The sequence below is a fragment of the Teleopsis dalmanni genome, chromosome 1 (genome assembly GCF_002237135.1).
Source record: "Teleopsis dalmanni isolate 2A chromosome 1, ASM223713v2, whole genome shotgun sequence".
Classification (NCBI taxonomy): Eukaryota; Metazoa; Arthropoda; class Insecta; order Diptera; family Diopsidae; genus Teleopsis; species Teleopsis dalmanni.
This window is the reverse complement of record NC_051846.1, coordinates 107,287,117-107,303,988: the sequence shown is the minus strand read 5'-3', so window position 1 is coordinate 107,303,988 and position 16,872 is coordinate 107,287,117. Positions and strand designations below refer to the sequence as shown.

General features: G+C 31.1%; 1 protein-coding gene across 1 annotated transcript; it reads right to left on the bottom strand.

Annotated features, from left to right (window-relative positions):
- Nucleotides 1-570: 570 nt before the first annotated feature.
- On the bottom strand, nt 571-7,749 carry LOC119665385 (protein ANTAGONIST OF LIKE HETEROCHROMATIN PROTEIN 1-like). The gene is made up of 2 exons (XM_038074626.1): nt 7,392-7,749; nt 571-1,439 (listed from the first exon to the last, which is right to left on the bottom strand). Exons 1-2 carry the CDS (start codon nt 7,747-7,749, stop codon nt 571-573), a joined length of 1,227 nt encoding a protein of 408 aa, XP_037930554.1.
- Between the last annotated feature and the right edge of the window lie 9,123 nt (nt 7,750-16,872).

Below are 16,872 nucleotides of genomic sequence, written 5' to 3'. Positions count from 1 at the left end.
GATGACTTGCCTTCGACGTCAACTTCATCGAATACCACCACAACGCAAATTCGACTAGATTGATCGAAAGGCAGAGGAAGTTACGCAAAGGCATTGCCCAGCTTTCATGAAAGTTGATCTCGCGAACGCAAAATTATGATTAGCCGCCAAGAAAAATTCTTTAGCGAGGAAGCGGAAAAACAGCGTGAATGGGAAACGAAAATGCTGGAAGAGCAGCGTAAGCACAATGAAAATTTGGTGCGTAGTAGCAATGAGACAATTGAAAGTGCTATCAGAGGTCTAATTGCAACGCAGAATTTAAATTAATTAAAATTATTTATTTTTTATTCTCTATTTGAAAATCTTTTTATTTTTTATTCTCTATTTGAAAAAATATTTCAATTTAATATTAAATTTATTATTTTCAATTATTTAAATTTATTATTAAGCTTAAATGGTTATAAATATATTATATTATATATATTATATTGTTAGTTATAAATAAACGTATAAATTAATTAATTAAAAATTGATTTTTTCTACATTATTTTTTTAATTACTTCTATGTAGAAGTGGATATTTTCTCGCCAATTACGCGCATATATGATCTCGCATAAGATGTCCGGACGACGAATTTTGTCGATTGTACATCTGTTCAGGTTGGGGATATTCACTTTCACCGTGGATTCTTTCTACATCCCACGAGGAATTATAACGTTGTTTAGATATCTCCACAAAATTGTGAAGAATTCCGCACGATATTATCACATGCGGCATATTGTAAACATCTAGGTCGCTCTTCTTATAAAGTATTCTCCATCTTCCTTTCAAGCGACCAAATGCTTGCTCCACAACAATTCGTGCAACAGTTAACTCGTCCCTATAATTTTTCATAATCCAGTTACAAAGCGGATAAGCTGCATCACCAATAATATAATAAGGAAGTTTAAAAAGCATAGCTTCATTTGAGGCGTTGTAAATTCCGTCGATTTCCCTATGGCTTTCAGGAATTAATGTATTATGGTTTTTGTATAGAGAACTGCCCCTAAGCACTGATGCATCGTGTGCACAGCCAGGATTTCGTGCTGTGATATTTTTAAATAAATATTGATCATCCACAATAGCTTGCACTGCAATGGAACTATAACCCTTTCTGTTACGAAAGTCTGCAGCACCGTCTTGTGGGGGTTTAATTGGCACATGAGTGCCGTCTATAACACCAATAATATTTGGCAGTTTAAATTTTTGTTCAAATCTCGAGGCTATGCGTTCACATTCTAATGCATTTGGCCAGGATAATATTTTGCCGACTTGATTTTCAATTAAAACTTTACAGAAACTGTGAACACATAAGCAAACAGTACTTTTTGATACTCCAAATCCCTTTGCAATTACACGGTATTCAGCACAAGAGGCAAGTTTGTAAACTGCAATAGCTATTTTCTTTTCAACAGACAACCCTTCAACGAAAGTATTTTCTGCTGGTGCATTTTATCCTTAAGCAAATCTAAAAGCCTGAAAAATATTTGTCGATTCATTCGAAAATCAGCAATCCATTGTTCATCGTCATAGAACTGCAGAACTTCAACATCCCACCACACCGAACTTCTCTTCCTTTTGCTAAAAGTGCTTATTCGTGGTGGAAGCTAAAAACAAAAATGCATTCTAAATATTTTATGAAAAACTTTATAAAAACATTTACATTCATTAAAGCCTCATTAGCAGAACGTATTGCCATTTTATTAAAGAGCTGCAATCGCATTTTACGGAATGATATTAAAATCAGCATTGTTGCTTTATTATTATTTTCTACAATTTTGGTTATAATATCTTTTATTGCAATAAAAGTAAAACAATTTGTAGTTTTACCATATTCATTTTTAAAATGTTTAAAATCAACATTTATGTTTGCTGTTAAACAGCTGATTGATTGACAGTTACCTTAAAAGTGCTTTTAATTCTTGTGCGTAAACGCTCTAAAAACAAATTTTAAAATCAGTTTTAAAAGTGATTTTAAGACTCGCGTAAACGTAGTGATTAACTACATATAATAATTCCAAAGTTAATATTTAACATTTTAGCAAATTAACCTGTCCCAAGAGATGCTAGTTTGCTAAACTGTTAAACTTGATACAGCTGTCGGATCATTCGTTTCGTATTTAACTATTTACAGGAGGTTAGGTTTTTGGGGTGGTTTAAATATATACATATGCACTTTAAACACTTGGCATGCTAAATAAATAAATAACATAAAAGGGCCTAATGTGATTTGAAAACAGTAGTTTAGTTAATGATTTTTGATTTTTAAATATATAACATTCATAAAAAAATTTGGTAATCTTAATAGAATAGGTAGAATATCAAGTTTGATTCCTTAAAATGCAATGTTAAATAAACATGCGCAAATCATATATTTTCCATATTCCTCTTATATGTCTTTACAATGTAATCAATTAAAGTTGTAAAAGTGATATATTGAGAAGATATTTCATACTTGATTTAAACCAGCAAACTTTGTGCCAAATTAAATAAGTGTCTTAAATTTTAATGTCTTTGTACAAATAAAATTGATTAAATAAAATGAAAAAATCTGATGTCTAATCTAATCTAATTGTAATCTAAATACGCGAAGTATTTTACTTGCATAAAATTATAGTATTAATGTTAATTTTTCTTTATTAAATGAATAAGTAAATATCGGATTTTAGGAAAACTTAATATAAATTATTTTATGCTTCTGTGTTTAATTGTTTAAAGATGAGAGCGTAGTAGCATTTATTTATATCAGTGTATTCCTATATCCAATTTTGCTAATTTATGGTTTTATCACCGTGGACGAGGCGGAATATAACTTTTAATTTTTTACTGTTGTCATATTAAACCGGTCAGCATAATTTTATAAAAGTAATTCACCGATTAAAGTAAGTATAAAAACATTACACAGACAGTTACTTTTATGGCTAAAATTTTACTTCTTTTCTTTTTGGATACTATTTCTGCGCTCTTGAAAAATAATTCTAATCCGTTATGGCATTTTTAATTTTTGCAAATATAAGCTGATTTATGATTGATGTTTTCATATTTTATCAAGTAAATGGTTGTAGCATGCATGTTCACTACAATTTTCATGATTATGTAACAGTACCCTACAGACAAATAATAAATCAATAATCAACAATAATATTCTATAATAAAAATTGTTACCAATATTCATATTTTACTGGTGTTTTTTACAACAGTTTCCTACATGTATGCACAACATAATTACTGTACAATAAGTAAACAAAATTCTTAAAATTGTGTGTGTTGGTTTACATTGGACAAGATTTTAAGATTATTGTGTGTTTCTATGTATGTACATATTTATACTCCTTGTAATAAATTTTAGATTAGTGCGCGTTAAATATATATATTACATAGGCACGTAAATAGTAGATTGAAGCATTTTGGGGTTAGAGTTAAAAAATTCATGGTTTACGTTATTGTTATTTTAAGTTTTATTTCTTATTTGTAAACAACAAAAGTGCTTGCTATGCTATAATTAGGGCTACACAAACATCAACTATAGAAATTTACTATAACTATTGTAAATTATTAATTTTGTACAATTTTTATCCCTACTGTTGTAAAAACAGTTCGTCTTCGTTTAAATGGCTAATATTCTTCAAACCTGTTACAAAATGAAACGTTTTTTTGTTTAAAGGTTTCTAAATGTGTATAAAAAATGTTTTCGACAATAGTAGAGAATGTGTAGCTGTTGTGGCAAGAGTACAGCAATTACGTATGTTTTTTATCAATAACAAGCGACATAACTCGCCAAAATTTAAAATTTGAATAATCCACGGTTCTAATATGAACGAATTCAATTTCTAAGACTTTTAACCCAAAAATTATAGTCACACATTTATATGTATCAGTTTTTATACCAGTTTTTTTCTATGCGGTTGCTGATAACCTTGCTGATCTCAAAATAAGCTATACAAATAGCTTATACGGTGTTTACATTGTCAGATTAAAAGCAGAATAAAGCAATTATCGCGATTAAAGAACTAATCTTGTTTAATATCAGATTTCCCATACAAAGGTTAATCTCCTTTTGGGGAAGATTGATTTTTTATCTCCTAACAAATGGTGATTATTTTTCTGTGCAACTCTGCAAATGGTTTCATATCGTAGATGTTTTACGATCTTAGAAGAATTGGAAGAGAAATGTCAAAATCTATTCAAAACAAACATTGAAAGCTTGAAAATGCCGAAGTGAGTAAATTTTTAATAAATTTGTTTAATAATAGCTTTGTACATAATTATTACTAAAATTTGTTAAATTATTGTTATTAAACTATATATTAAATTTATATGTCGTAAAGAGGTTTTTTCGAACAGTAGTGAACTACAACAACAAAAATTTTATTTTTTTATTTATATTATTTTAATTAATTGAGTTTTTGGCTGACCATATAGCTGTTTCGAGTATTGCCAAATACTCTTGGAAATAATTCTTGTATTCTTGCCAAATGTGAAGCTCAGAATCAGCGCACATTAACCAACTGATCCAAACCCGTACTTGACTTATTATGTTCGCATATTTTTCTGGAGTTTTGTTACTTTTGCTATGAAACTTTTTATTAGCAATTTTACTTGCTGTGTTTATATTAGAACCAAATAATTAAATTTATATTACAATATTTTTGTACAAAATTGTTATCAAACACGAAATAAAACAAAACAAGAGAAATGTCAAAATCATCTCTAATGCATAATGTAAAACGGCATAATCTTACAATGTAGTATCTCACATAGTCTTACGCTAGTCATTTCAGAAATAGATAGATGGCAACTATCATCCGCAATAAACCTAAACACCTATCTGAGCTTGTAACAAATAAAACATATAATGGTTAATTTTCAAATTATATTCAACAGAATGTATTGTTAATTTTTAAGTAATATTTGAATCAAAAAATCGAAGAATGTTCAAAAAATTAATAAATAAAAATAAGCTTTAAGTAGATATTGTATAAATTGTACCACTCCGAAAAATGATATATTATAGTCTATAAAACCTTTAAATATTTTTAAAGACCTCAGATGTCAAAAATATAGCAATATTAAAAACAGTTATACGATCGCTTAATAATTCATTTTATTCAAAATAAATTGTATGTATTAAGAAATAATTGATCCTCTACAAAAACCTTCTTAAAAGAAAAATATATAAATCTAAATATTCTTTAAGTTTCCTACCTAAGTTCTAGAAATGCCAATTCTTGCATTCTAAATAACGATGAAACAAGATTTTAACACGATTTAATTTTTACTAACATTAATTTTTGTTCTCTGATTTATATTAACCAAAGAAACAACAATAAAGTTGTAACATAAAAAAATAACAGTTATTCTTTAAAAAAAAAATGAAACACAATCATATGTACAAGCAACAAATTCTAAAACAGAAAAAGTCTGCGGTCACTTCTTAATATTTACATTTACTTATTTAAATTTCAATTCGCTTGTAAGCATAATTATGTAATTAAATGATATTTAATTATTAGTTGACTTCCTAAAGAGTATAAGAATTGATCATTTAAAAAAAATTTTTACATTAATAGTAAATTTTTACAATGGAAAATAAAAGACGTGAAATAAGTATTAGAGAGCAATATTTAACTGTTAAATTTTGAAAAGATGACGTCAACCTACGAAAAATTGGTAAAGATATTGATCGTCAATATTCATCTGTGAAAAAGTTATAAATAACTTCGAGGAGACGGGTAATTACGTTTCGAAACCTCGCATTAATCGCCCTCTCAATTCTGTCAGATAGGGAAGACGCAGCATTATCAACCAAGTGAAAGTTAATCCAAGAGTAACAGCTTCCAAACTCGCTGAACATATTGCTGAATACTGATACTGTGCGGAAAATTTTGAAGAAAAGAAAGTATTATACCCAAGTTGCAAGAAAGAAGCCATATATATCCCGATATAATAAACTAAAATGATTAAGTTTTGCAAGTGAGCATGTAAATAAACCTATAGAGTTCTGAAAATAGTTATTTTCTTCAATGAGAGTAAATTCCGCATATTTGGAATCAAATATAGAAAACTTGTGTGGAGAAAATCATGTACAGCCTATGATAAACAAAACTTAATTTCAACGGTGAAATACAGTGATGTTGGTATATAGTGATGTTGGTGTCGATAAATTTAAATTAATACAAGATACAATAAAAAAAAATTTTGGTATCTAAATATATTAAAAAGAAATTTGATAGAAAATGAATGAATGTTAGGACTTGAGGCAATCTTTTTCTTTCAGCAGAACAACAACTGCACGTATAGAGTGCAGCAGCAATCCTACGTATTTGTCTGCTGTATTATGGTCTCAAGCAAATTCAGACATCATCAAAATCACCAGACCTTAGTCCCATAGAACATCTGTAGGTTCATTTGGAAAAGAAGATTCGCCATCACACGATTCCCAGCAAGAATATCTTAAGAAACGTCATCAAGGAAGAATGGCTAAAAATAAACGCACAGGATATTGCAGAGATGGTTGAGTCTATATAAAAACGCCTAAAAGAGGTTATTAAACACAGGTTTTTCCACAGGCTACTAGTTGTAAATTTCTATGAATTTTAATTGTTTTAATTTCAATTTTCAATTCAATTCAACATTTATTTACTTCTGCTTCTGAACTTATAGTTGTAACAGAAGGAGGTTTGATGTATACTTATTATTAATTAAATTAAACTTATTACTAATTAGGTTTAAAAAGTAAGCGATAAAAAAACAAAAAAAGTTTTATAAATAGTGGGGAAATAATTATAATTATATATGTATATATATCTTTTTTTGCAAAATCTTATGCGTTTATAATAAATGATCTGATTTTAAGACTATTTATTATATATGTGAATATTGCTTTAGATGATTGCGGATCAGTGCAGTTGAAAATTAGAGATTTATTTTCTCTGAAGACCGTAAGTAAGAAACGAAGATGGTGATGTCGTACTGAGGAGTAAATAGGGCACTCAAACATAAAGTGATTCAACGTTTCTTCAGTTTGTGAATTACAAAGTGTACAAAGGTTGTTGATTTCGAGTCTGTGAATTTGCCCGTTAATACAAAAACGAGTGCAGTGAGTTACGATCAAAGAGGTAACAGGCAGGTTTGTCATCCAGGACTCTTAATATATTGCAATTCATGGATTGTGAGTTGGTGGATTTTAAAATGTCTTTGAATTTTAGATATCTATGATAGCGTTCAAGAGCCGTAGTTCAGTTATCAATCCAAGTTGCTGCAGTCGGTGTTTCCCACAAGTTTGTCTATTTAGAAACTTATTATTAACTTACTTCAAGAAACTTATTAAATTATGTAACCCAATTTAATTCACTTGTAGAAGAATTATTTACGTATAGGTAAATGAGACGAAGGAGACGTTGTTTGAGGTATCTTGATTGGTCCATTTAAAGAATTCGTATAATGAAATCGATTGCGCGTTTGAAAACTCTGTATGAAATATTTACAAGACCTAGTTACAAGACCAAGACCTAGTCTAAGTGCTGCATTGTTTGTAGCTTGGGGGAGTGCTAACAAACGTTTGTAGTACGTTGATTGAACGATTTCAAGTGAATCACAGTAACGTAGACCCCACACTTCTGATGCATATAAAAGTATTACAGATACAGTGCAGTCGAATAGTTTAGCCCGACCTTCCCAAGAATCTGATTTAAATTTACTAACAGTTTGTACTGCCGTACCGAGCGCCATTTTCCCTTTTCTTATAGCAGTTTCTACTGCACATTTGCCTAATGTGAACTTTGAGAAATTTACTCCTAAGTACCATATGTGTAGAACTTCACGACAGAAATTTTTTGACATTTGTAAAAGAAATTTTCTGCTATTGGCCTACCCCCTCTTCTAAAGTGGACAATTTGGGTTGTTTTCGTATTTACAACAAATTTGTTTTCTTCGCAGTAGCTTTCAAGTGCTAATAGATTTTTTCGTAAAGTAATAGGGGACCTGGCTAGAACAACGGCGTCATCTGCAAAAAGCAGCATCAAAATATCATGTGGACCATTAATATTGATCCCTTCAATATTTGAATTCCTTAATTCTTTCTCAAGATCAGCAATAAACAATATGAAAAGGAGAGGGCTGAGAATTTCCCCTTGGAGAACGCCTTCGGTAACAGAGATAGGATGGGAGTTTTTTTGTTGCAGTTTGATCACGAAGAAAGCCTTATCGTAAATAGACTGGAGAATTTTAATTAAGCGCGAACTTATACCTTGCGAATGAAGTTTTTGCCAGAGCAGCATCTGGTCAATAGAATCAAATGCCCTTTTGAAATCAATAAAAAGTCCGTAAGCAGAGTTGCTTTTTAGACGTAGATGTATTTGAATTGCTGTTTGAAGAGTAAAAATATCAATACATGATCTATTTTTACTAAACCCATTTTGCGACTCAGGAATTTTATTATGTTGTTTCGCCCATGGCAAGAGGCGATCATGCAGAATATGGGTAAAAATTGTTAAGGTAATATTGCATAGAGCAATGCCTCTATAATTTTCGGGTGAGTTTATTTCACCTTTTTTGTGTAACATAATAAGTACGGACTGTGACCAAGAAGCTGGTGTGCTTCCAGTTAAGAGACTGTAGGATATAAATCCATTGACTAGATAAATTCTTAAAGAACTCTGCCGTAATCGCATCTTCGCCTGGAGCCTTATTAATTTTGATTTTATTTATTGCTGATTTTATTTCAATTATTGTTATTTCCGAATCCAGTGCTTCGATAAAGTTTTCAAACAGTATAAGTTAAGTGGTAGGACGAGGTGGATAAATTTGCTCGTAGAAGCTTTGCCAAACAGAATTTGGTATAGGGTTGTTGACAAAAGATTTTCGATTGTACGATTAATAAGATTCCAAAAGTCTTTCGGACTTTTTATGTTAAAGAACTTGTTTTTGATCTTAATTTCATGTTCCGTTCTTTTTCCAGACAGCATTTTTTTGTAATTAGCTTTTAAATCTATGTATACTGTTTTAGTTTCAGATGAAAAGCTTTGTCGCTTGTACTTTTTTAGGGCATGATTTAGATTTTTCTTTGAGGCCCGTAGCTCTGAGTCAAACCATGGCTTAGAAGTATAGTAAAGAGGCATAAAGGACTTAGCAATAACCATTTCTGAAGAGAAGTGATGATTCATGTCAATGATTCAAGACAGTGGTTCTGTGCATTGTAAAAATATCAGACTTATTTATATCCCATTTTAATCTGGTTCGTTTACAAGAAGTTACATTTGTACAATTTATATTGCTAGTGCCGGTAGGGAATTCAAGTTTTAAGGTTACTGGGAAATGGTCTGAACCAGAAGCAAGTGCTTGTACTCCTAGGCTTTTTATAAATGGATTTGCAGCAACGTTGACCAAGATTAAATCAATAACACAGTTACCATTTTTGTTTGAGAATGTAAAACTTGCTGGGATGTCACCATCTGTGCAACCGTTAAGCAAGATAAAGCCATTATTTTCTATGAATTCTAATATATTTTTACCACGCCTATTCAAGATTAAATCGAGAGAGTTTCTTTTAGATATGAAAATCGAACTAATTTCAGATAAAAATTCTTGAGCACCCTCTTCACCCACTCTACCGTTGAAGTCACCACCTATTATTAAGGGGATCCCTGCATATTTTTTAATTATTTCATTGATTAATGGTTGAAGTAATTCTAAAGCAATATTTATATCATAATGTGGTTTAATGTACAATATGAACCTAAAATAAAATTAAAATTATTAATACAATAAAAGTTAACAATCCACAAATTTGTTTTGCTTATTTCGCTACTTTTTGCTAAATTTTTTTTAACTAGAGATACAATACCACCGCTAGCTCTACCAATGGACTTTTCCCTTGTTGTTGGGGCTGTCAGCGCATCATAGTTGCACCAAGGACTAAGGCTATTGAGAGGTGTTGTTGACTAGGTTTCATAGACAGATATGATCTGCGAGTCAGCAATTTTTGTTTCATTAAAAAGATTTGCAATACCGTGTACATTCCAAAATGTTATTTGAAGCTTAAAAAGATTGTATGTAGATGCCGTATTTCGTGATGTTGATGGAGCGTCATCTGTAGTTGTTATTAATGTGCTGTATTCGTTCTTTAGTTTTTTGCCATATGGTTGTTTTGATCTAGCTCACTTATGATGCTTAATAAGTTAAGATTAAGGTTTTCAAGTTTGTTTCCATATATAGATTGGAGAATAGTAGTCGCCTCCTCATTGCCACACTTTAGGATTCCATTTTTGCTCCATTTGCACCACTTGTTTCCAATACGTTTTCTATCATCTCGAACGAGCACCTTGTGCGAACGATCTATTGAGAAAAGTTTTTTCCTTATTAAGAGATGAGCTTTTCTATGCCGTTGTCTGTCTTTGTTCAGGTCTTTTTCAATCATAATCGTAGAGTTTGCAAGTTTGTGTATGTTTTGGAAAACTAGGCCAATAGATTCTTCTGACGTCATCACTGCCAAGACGTTGATTCTATTTTCCCGCTGTGATATGACTCTAGCTTTACGGACTACAATGTTTATACCAAGAGTTTCTTCACACAGTTTTGAGGTTGTTTTCCTTATTGGCGTCAATTATCCGCATCAGTTCTTCGTGGTGGGTTTGTTTTTCATGTTCCAATTTAATTATTTTTTCTTTTAAAGTTTTATTTTATCTGAAAGCATTTCGACTGTACGATTTAGGCTGATTATATTTGTGTTAACAGCCTCTAAATCGGATTTAGTAGCAATATCCCTCAATTTCTCATCTAGAATGCTCACCATTGTTTTTTGCATGTCCTGTAAATGCTCCGACACATCCATACTGCCAACAGATTGTAGGTCGCCTTTGTTAGGTGACACCTCTGAGATAGTACGTTTTGTATCGATCATTAATTTGGTGGATTTGGATGGAGGGCTTCTTCTAATAAGCATTATATTTTTCGTAGTCGAATTCTTTACAAAAATCTTTTTAGATTGTTAAATGGACGCGGTTTAAAACGAAAAATTATTAGGTTTCTAAATAGGTTTTTAAATGTTGTTTACCACAATTTAATTTAATAAATTTAATTGTTTACTTTCCGCACTTTGTATTATGCAACCGGTCGCTTCGAACGATCAACTCAAACTCATATTATTCAAAGTTTCAAACACAAAGTTTTATTTGTAATTAATTAAATCAAAATTTTGTAATTCCAAAATACTATAATGTAATTTACACTGTTAGAATATTCTCCGCTATTCAAAACTTGTTTGTCAAAAAATTTGCTCGCACACTTTTGCTTTATACAATAGTAATGGAATTCATATTATAAAATGTAAAAATTTACTAAGATTCCACTTGTAAAATTTTTTAAGAAAATTTTTTAACACTTAAATAATTTATAAAATATATGAAGGTTTAATAATTTTGCTTTTCTAAAAAATTGTTTTAATTAAAATACTAAGAAGTTAAAAGAAGTCACTGGGAAGTGTTCTTAGCCCTATCTTGTGTCTACTTTACACATCTGATATCACAATAAGTAGCTCAGTCGTCATTACAACGTTTGCTGATGAAACGGCAATTTTATGTGGAAATAAAAACGCTTCAAACCAACTTCAATCTCACTTATTTCGGATGGAGAAATGATTGTCAAAATGGTGAATTAAAATAAATGAAATAAAATGTAGACACGCCATTTTCACTTTAAATCGGAGTACATATCCAACAATTTTACTAAATAACATTCCCAATCCACAAGCAGATAATATAACGTATTTAGGTATTCACCTAGACAAACGACTAACTTGACGCGAACATATTGAAGCCAAAAAAATCAATTGAAGGTCCAAGCATGTAAGTTGCACTGGCTCATTAATAACAGATCCTTCTTGTTCCAAAAGTGTAAAGTACTCTTATGTAATTGCATCATAAAACCAATATGAACTTTTGATATTCAGGTATTTGGTAATGCTAGTGCTTCAAATATTGAAATTATCCAAAGAGGTCAGTCAGAAATACTGAGATTAATCACTGGAGCCCCTTGGTATATTAGGAGTGAAAATATCCACCGACATCTACAAATTCCTTTAGCTGCATTTGACAATATAAGAAAAAAATATAATAAATGCTGACAGAATATGTTAACGCATTTAAGTCCACTTCTTCCCGTCTGAAAAGAGAAAACATTCAAGTAAATTCCCCTCTCTTATTTTTAGTAATCTCATAAAGTTGTATTGATTTCTTAGTAAACCACCACACTCTCATTCCAATGAAATTTATGCCACCAATCTAAGTGAGGTTCGTGATATAAAGTTTACTTATTTTATATTATGCAATGTATAGTTAAAATAAAAGTTGTAATATTGTGTAATTGGTGATAATATTTTACAACTTATTGTTAGTCCCATTGTAAGGGAAGATACAACAAATAAATCTATGTTTTTAAGAAAAAATAAATAAATATTAAGAAGTGAACGGAGTCTTTTTCTGCTTTAAAACTTATTGCTTTTGCATATAATTGATTCTAATTTTCTTTTTAAAGAATAACCTTTTTTTTAAAGAACTTTGTTGTTGTTTCTTTGGTTAAAATAAATCAGAAAACAAAAATCAATTTGAGTAAAAATTAAAAAAGTTATACGAAATTTAAGAAATATTTTGTGAGTGAACGCAGACTTTATCTGCTATGTGTATATTCAAAATAAATATATATACATTTTTAGAATTTGGATGTCAAATAATGGTAAATAATGTAGTTTTCTATAAGTTAATATTTAATATTATTTATTTAAAAAATAAAAAACATTTAATTTTTATTTTACAAAAGGGACTACTTCATTCAACCGAACGTAACAATGGTTACTTGTAAAAAGTTTGATCTTGTTTGTCTTATAAAGCATCAGTGGCCTGATTTGGGTCAAAGACCACAAATGAGAAGCAAATGACTAATACTTGGATCTTATTTTGTATAAATGAGTTCCAACGAGTTTAAAATGAGTTCCAAATGGAAATGAATACATTGAATATATCCTAAATAAAAGTTTTTCATGGCAATTTGACAGTTTAAGAAAGCTGTTTTTACATATTTACACAAAAAAGGTAAACAAATATTTGGTGGTTGCATTTTCTTGAAAACAGTGTACTTCTTTTTATATTGTACGGCGTATGGCAAATTAAATCAACAGGCACTCCGACAAATCAGCTGTTTAAAATGAGAACAAATGAATAACAACAAATATAAATACTTTCAAATAACTGATTTGAAATGAGTCATTTGTAGTCAGTATAAACGTCATATTATACTCGTTGTTTAAATGAACTCGTTTGTGAATATATTTGTCTTATGAAATTATTATTTACATTTCTAAATACTTATACCATAAGTGCCAGTATATGATTATGCGTCAAGATAAATAGTGATTAAATATATCAGATTACATGCTTGTTTGTTTATTTTATTACATTTTGTTTCATGAAATATATCAAATTTAGATCATTTCCCTTCTGGGAAATCTATTTAGCAATGTTGCATTTCACATTTTTAGTGTAATTTTTTATAATTTATTCTGATTTGGAAATCTTACTGGCGAGTATACTTTCGAATCAGTTGAGGATTTCATTTAACTTGGCACTGCCATGACAAACAACAACAATGTCAACTTAGAGATCAGACAAATAATCACTATTGCTAATAGGTGGTGCTATGGGCTCAGTAGAGAATTGGGACGTGGAGCTCTCTCTAAATAAACAAAACCTACGCTCTATGGGTAGCTCATCCTATCTGTGCTTCTCTATGACGCAGAAGCATAGACGTTATCACAAAATGATGAAGCAGCACTGGAAGTGTTCGAGAGAAAAGTTCTTCGTAAGATCTTGGGTCCTCTACGAGTTGGCAACGACTACCGCATCCTAATGAGCCACGAGTCATAGAGCTTTTTCACGACATTGATATAATTGAGCGAATTAAAATCCAGCAGCTTCATTGGCTTGACCGTGTCGTAAAAATGGATAAAAATGCTCCAGCGAAAAAGGTGTTTGAAGCAGTAGTTGGAGGAAGGAGTCGTGGGGTAGACCGTGTTTCCGGTAGAGTAATCAATTTAAGGAAGCGCTAACCGGAACTGATGCATGAGATTAGAAAAGGCACGCACGCAGCAGAGTCGCTTGAAGCAATATGCTGCGTTAGGTCGAATCCCTGTAACGTGTTGTTATAGCCAAATAAGAAAGTAGGTAAAAATTGAGTAGATTTGACCGGATTGATTTTAATTCTCCATTTATTAAGCCAGTTTTGTACTTTTAACTAATGTTTCTGAAGGTTTCTTGTTATCTCATCACAGTCAGAAATTGTTGATATTATAACTTTATCGTTAGTGCACCAATTTACACTGAAGTTTTTTGAAATTAGACCATAAATAATGTGTTAAACCATAAGTGTTTTGATGTAGTTTTTTTTTTTTCTATAAAATATATGTGCAATATTTATTTCAATGTGTTTTATAATTCTTGATATCAAACCTTGCCGAATGCTTGGGATACATTATTGAAAGTTTTTTTTCGTCTAGAGCTTTCTTTGTATTATGGCACATTTTATAAATTTGTTTTATTGTTTTATATTAGCATGGTTTTGAAAGTGGTGATTGGTAATGTCACAATTAATTTGTTTCAATGTTCACACTGCCTTTTTGAGCTTTTTAAGAGCATAGGAAAGTAGTTGTGAGAAGAAGTTATATGGAGTAGTCCATTTTCACGTCTTGAATCTATAATAATCTCTACTATTTTAAATTGTCGATGAAAACAAAAATGGTGGATGATTTCTTTAAATAATTGGAAGTTCTTTTATCACCTTAGCTGTAATCAGACCATTACTTGGAGATTTCTATGCATATAGTGACTTTAGGATATATTTGACTTTATTTGTTCTTAGCGAGATTTCTAAATGGGATATTGGAATGAGTGCCTCAATAAAATTTTGAAAATAGCGAGTGCCAAGCAGTGGATGTAGTGGGAATTGGTGGAATTGGCTTATTCGATTGTTTGGTTGCCTGCTACAGTGAATATTTTATAGGTTTTGTAGCCGTCAAAATTGTATGTGTTTGTGCTACACTTACAATTTAGGGATTCGGTTTATATTATTCAGTACCTTCTATTTTTTGGTGCCTAAGTTATCTTTAAAATTTTTTACAGTTTACGCTTATTATAGAAAAAAAATTTATTAAAAAATTCATTCTGCATTCTGAACTTTAGACTTTAATGTTAATGTGATTGCAAAGTGATTACAGTTTAAATTCAGTAAGGATTGCGTGTTCACATTTACAGTATTGTTACATTTAGCTACGCAAAAGGTGAGATCGAAATTTTGGGTTACTATATTGGATGTCTCTTGAAAGTTAGCCTGGATCCCCATAAAGAATGTTCAGCTTTATAAACTCAGCCTGCCAGAAATTAGTTACAAAGCATTTTAGAAAATATAAGATAACTTGATGGGAATTGTATTGCGGTTATGGTCAGAGATCTTGAGCTTCATGTATCAATATGCTTGTGTCTTGTATTTAGACTGAGCTGTATATTGTTAGAATACTATGTATGATTTTATTTCATAGGACTACTTTTGACGTTGCAATTAGTTAATGGGTGTTATATATATTGTATTCGTTGAGGCAAGCGTAGCTATTTTCAGTTCAGAGTTCCGTAACTGAGCAGTTTTAATTCTCTCAAGAAAAAGGGTTAACTTCATGTATATGATTGTTAAGCCTATTTAAATTCCAAATATTGGATAAGTTGACAGTTTGGTGACCTAGCGTTTATAATTTATATTTATTATCATATAGATCGATTGAAGTGTGAGCCATTTGATATGCGAACTTCAGTAAAGTTTTCTTAGTATCTTTGTAAAGTTTAGCATATACTTTATAACGACCTTTTCCGGCCCTATCTATAGCTGGGGTATAACTCAGCAAGTATACTAGGGCTCGTTATAAGAATTTAATTGAATAAATAAACAAAAAAAAAACACCTCTGGTTATAGCAGCGTTTATTATTCAACCAAAAAAAAAATACAATCAAGTTGTGGAATTCAATAGAGAAGCAATGTAAAAGTGTTGTAAATGTTGTAGAATGTTGTAAATGTTGTAAAATGTTGTAATCAGGATTGATGTCAGTAGTGCGTGGGTTGCTGTCGTTGGAAGCGTTGAGATCTTCAAGTGAAAGAAATTCCCAATAGCACCTAATTAAGTGGGTAATGGTTAAAGATTTAATTAAGTACCTTTTTCAGCTATAGCCAAGCAAAGATCCCTTCCTGATGTTGCGCCTCTCCATGTTCGTCAGTAATTGTCCAACGCTCGTAGACCCACACGCCTTCTAACAGTGTTGGTGACTTGTCAACCATTCCTCCATCAGTTATGGCCAAATGGAGGTCTGGATGACTAGTTAGATTACCCTACGCCAGTATAAGACAAGCAGAAGGTAACTCAATTGGTTAAATTGCCCTACGCCAGCATAAGCCAAGCAGAAGGCAATTCAACCATTATCATTTCACCCAAACCAGTTCGTCTATTCACATGGTGATCGTCAGCAATGGTCAAACCAACATGTGACTAGACCAAATTGTCCGAGCTCCCACTGTTGTTCCTACTAGCATTGACTTACCTTCAAATGAAAGAAATTCCAAATAGAACGCTTTGGCAATTTCGCTGCTCTTTTATTTGAAATTCCTTCCATTACAGGCAAACACAAAAATTATTTTCAAATAAACAAGGTCCCGTAAATTTGTCAACACAAATTTCTTATTGTTGTACGCATTGCAATCAAATTCAATAAAAATTACTGCATCACTAAAAATGCGTGCACAATATTTTTCTTATGCAGACAAACA

Coding starts and splice junctions, on each gene's coding strand:
- LOC119665385 (XM_038074626.1), bottom strand. CDS start 7,749: ATGGCGCTCGGTACGGCAGTACAAACTGTTAGTAAATTTAAATCAGAT. Junction 1,440..7,391: donor TTCGTCTCATTTACCTATAC/GTAAATAATTCT, acceptor CTTTCGTTGAAG/GGTTGTCTGTTGAAAAGAAA.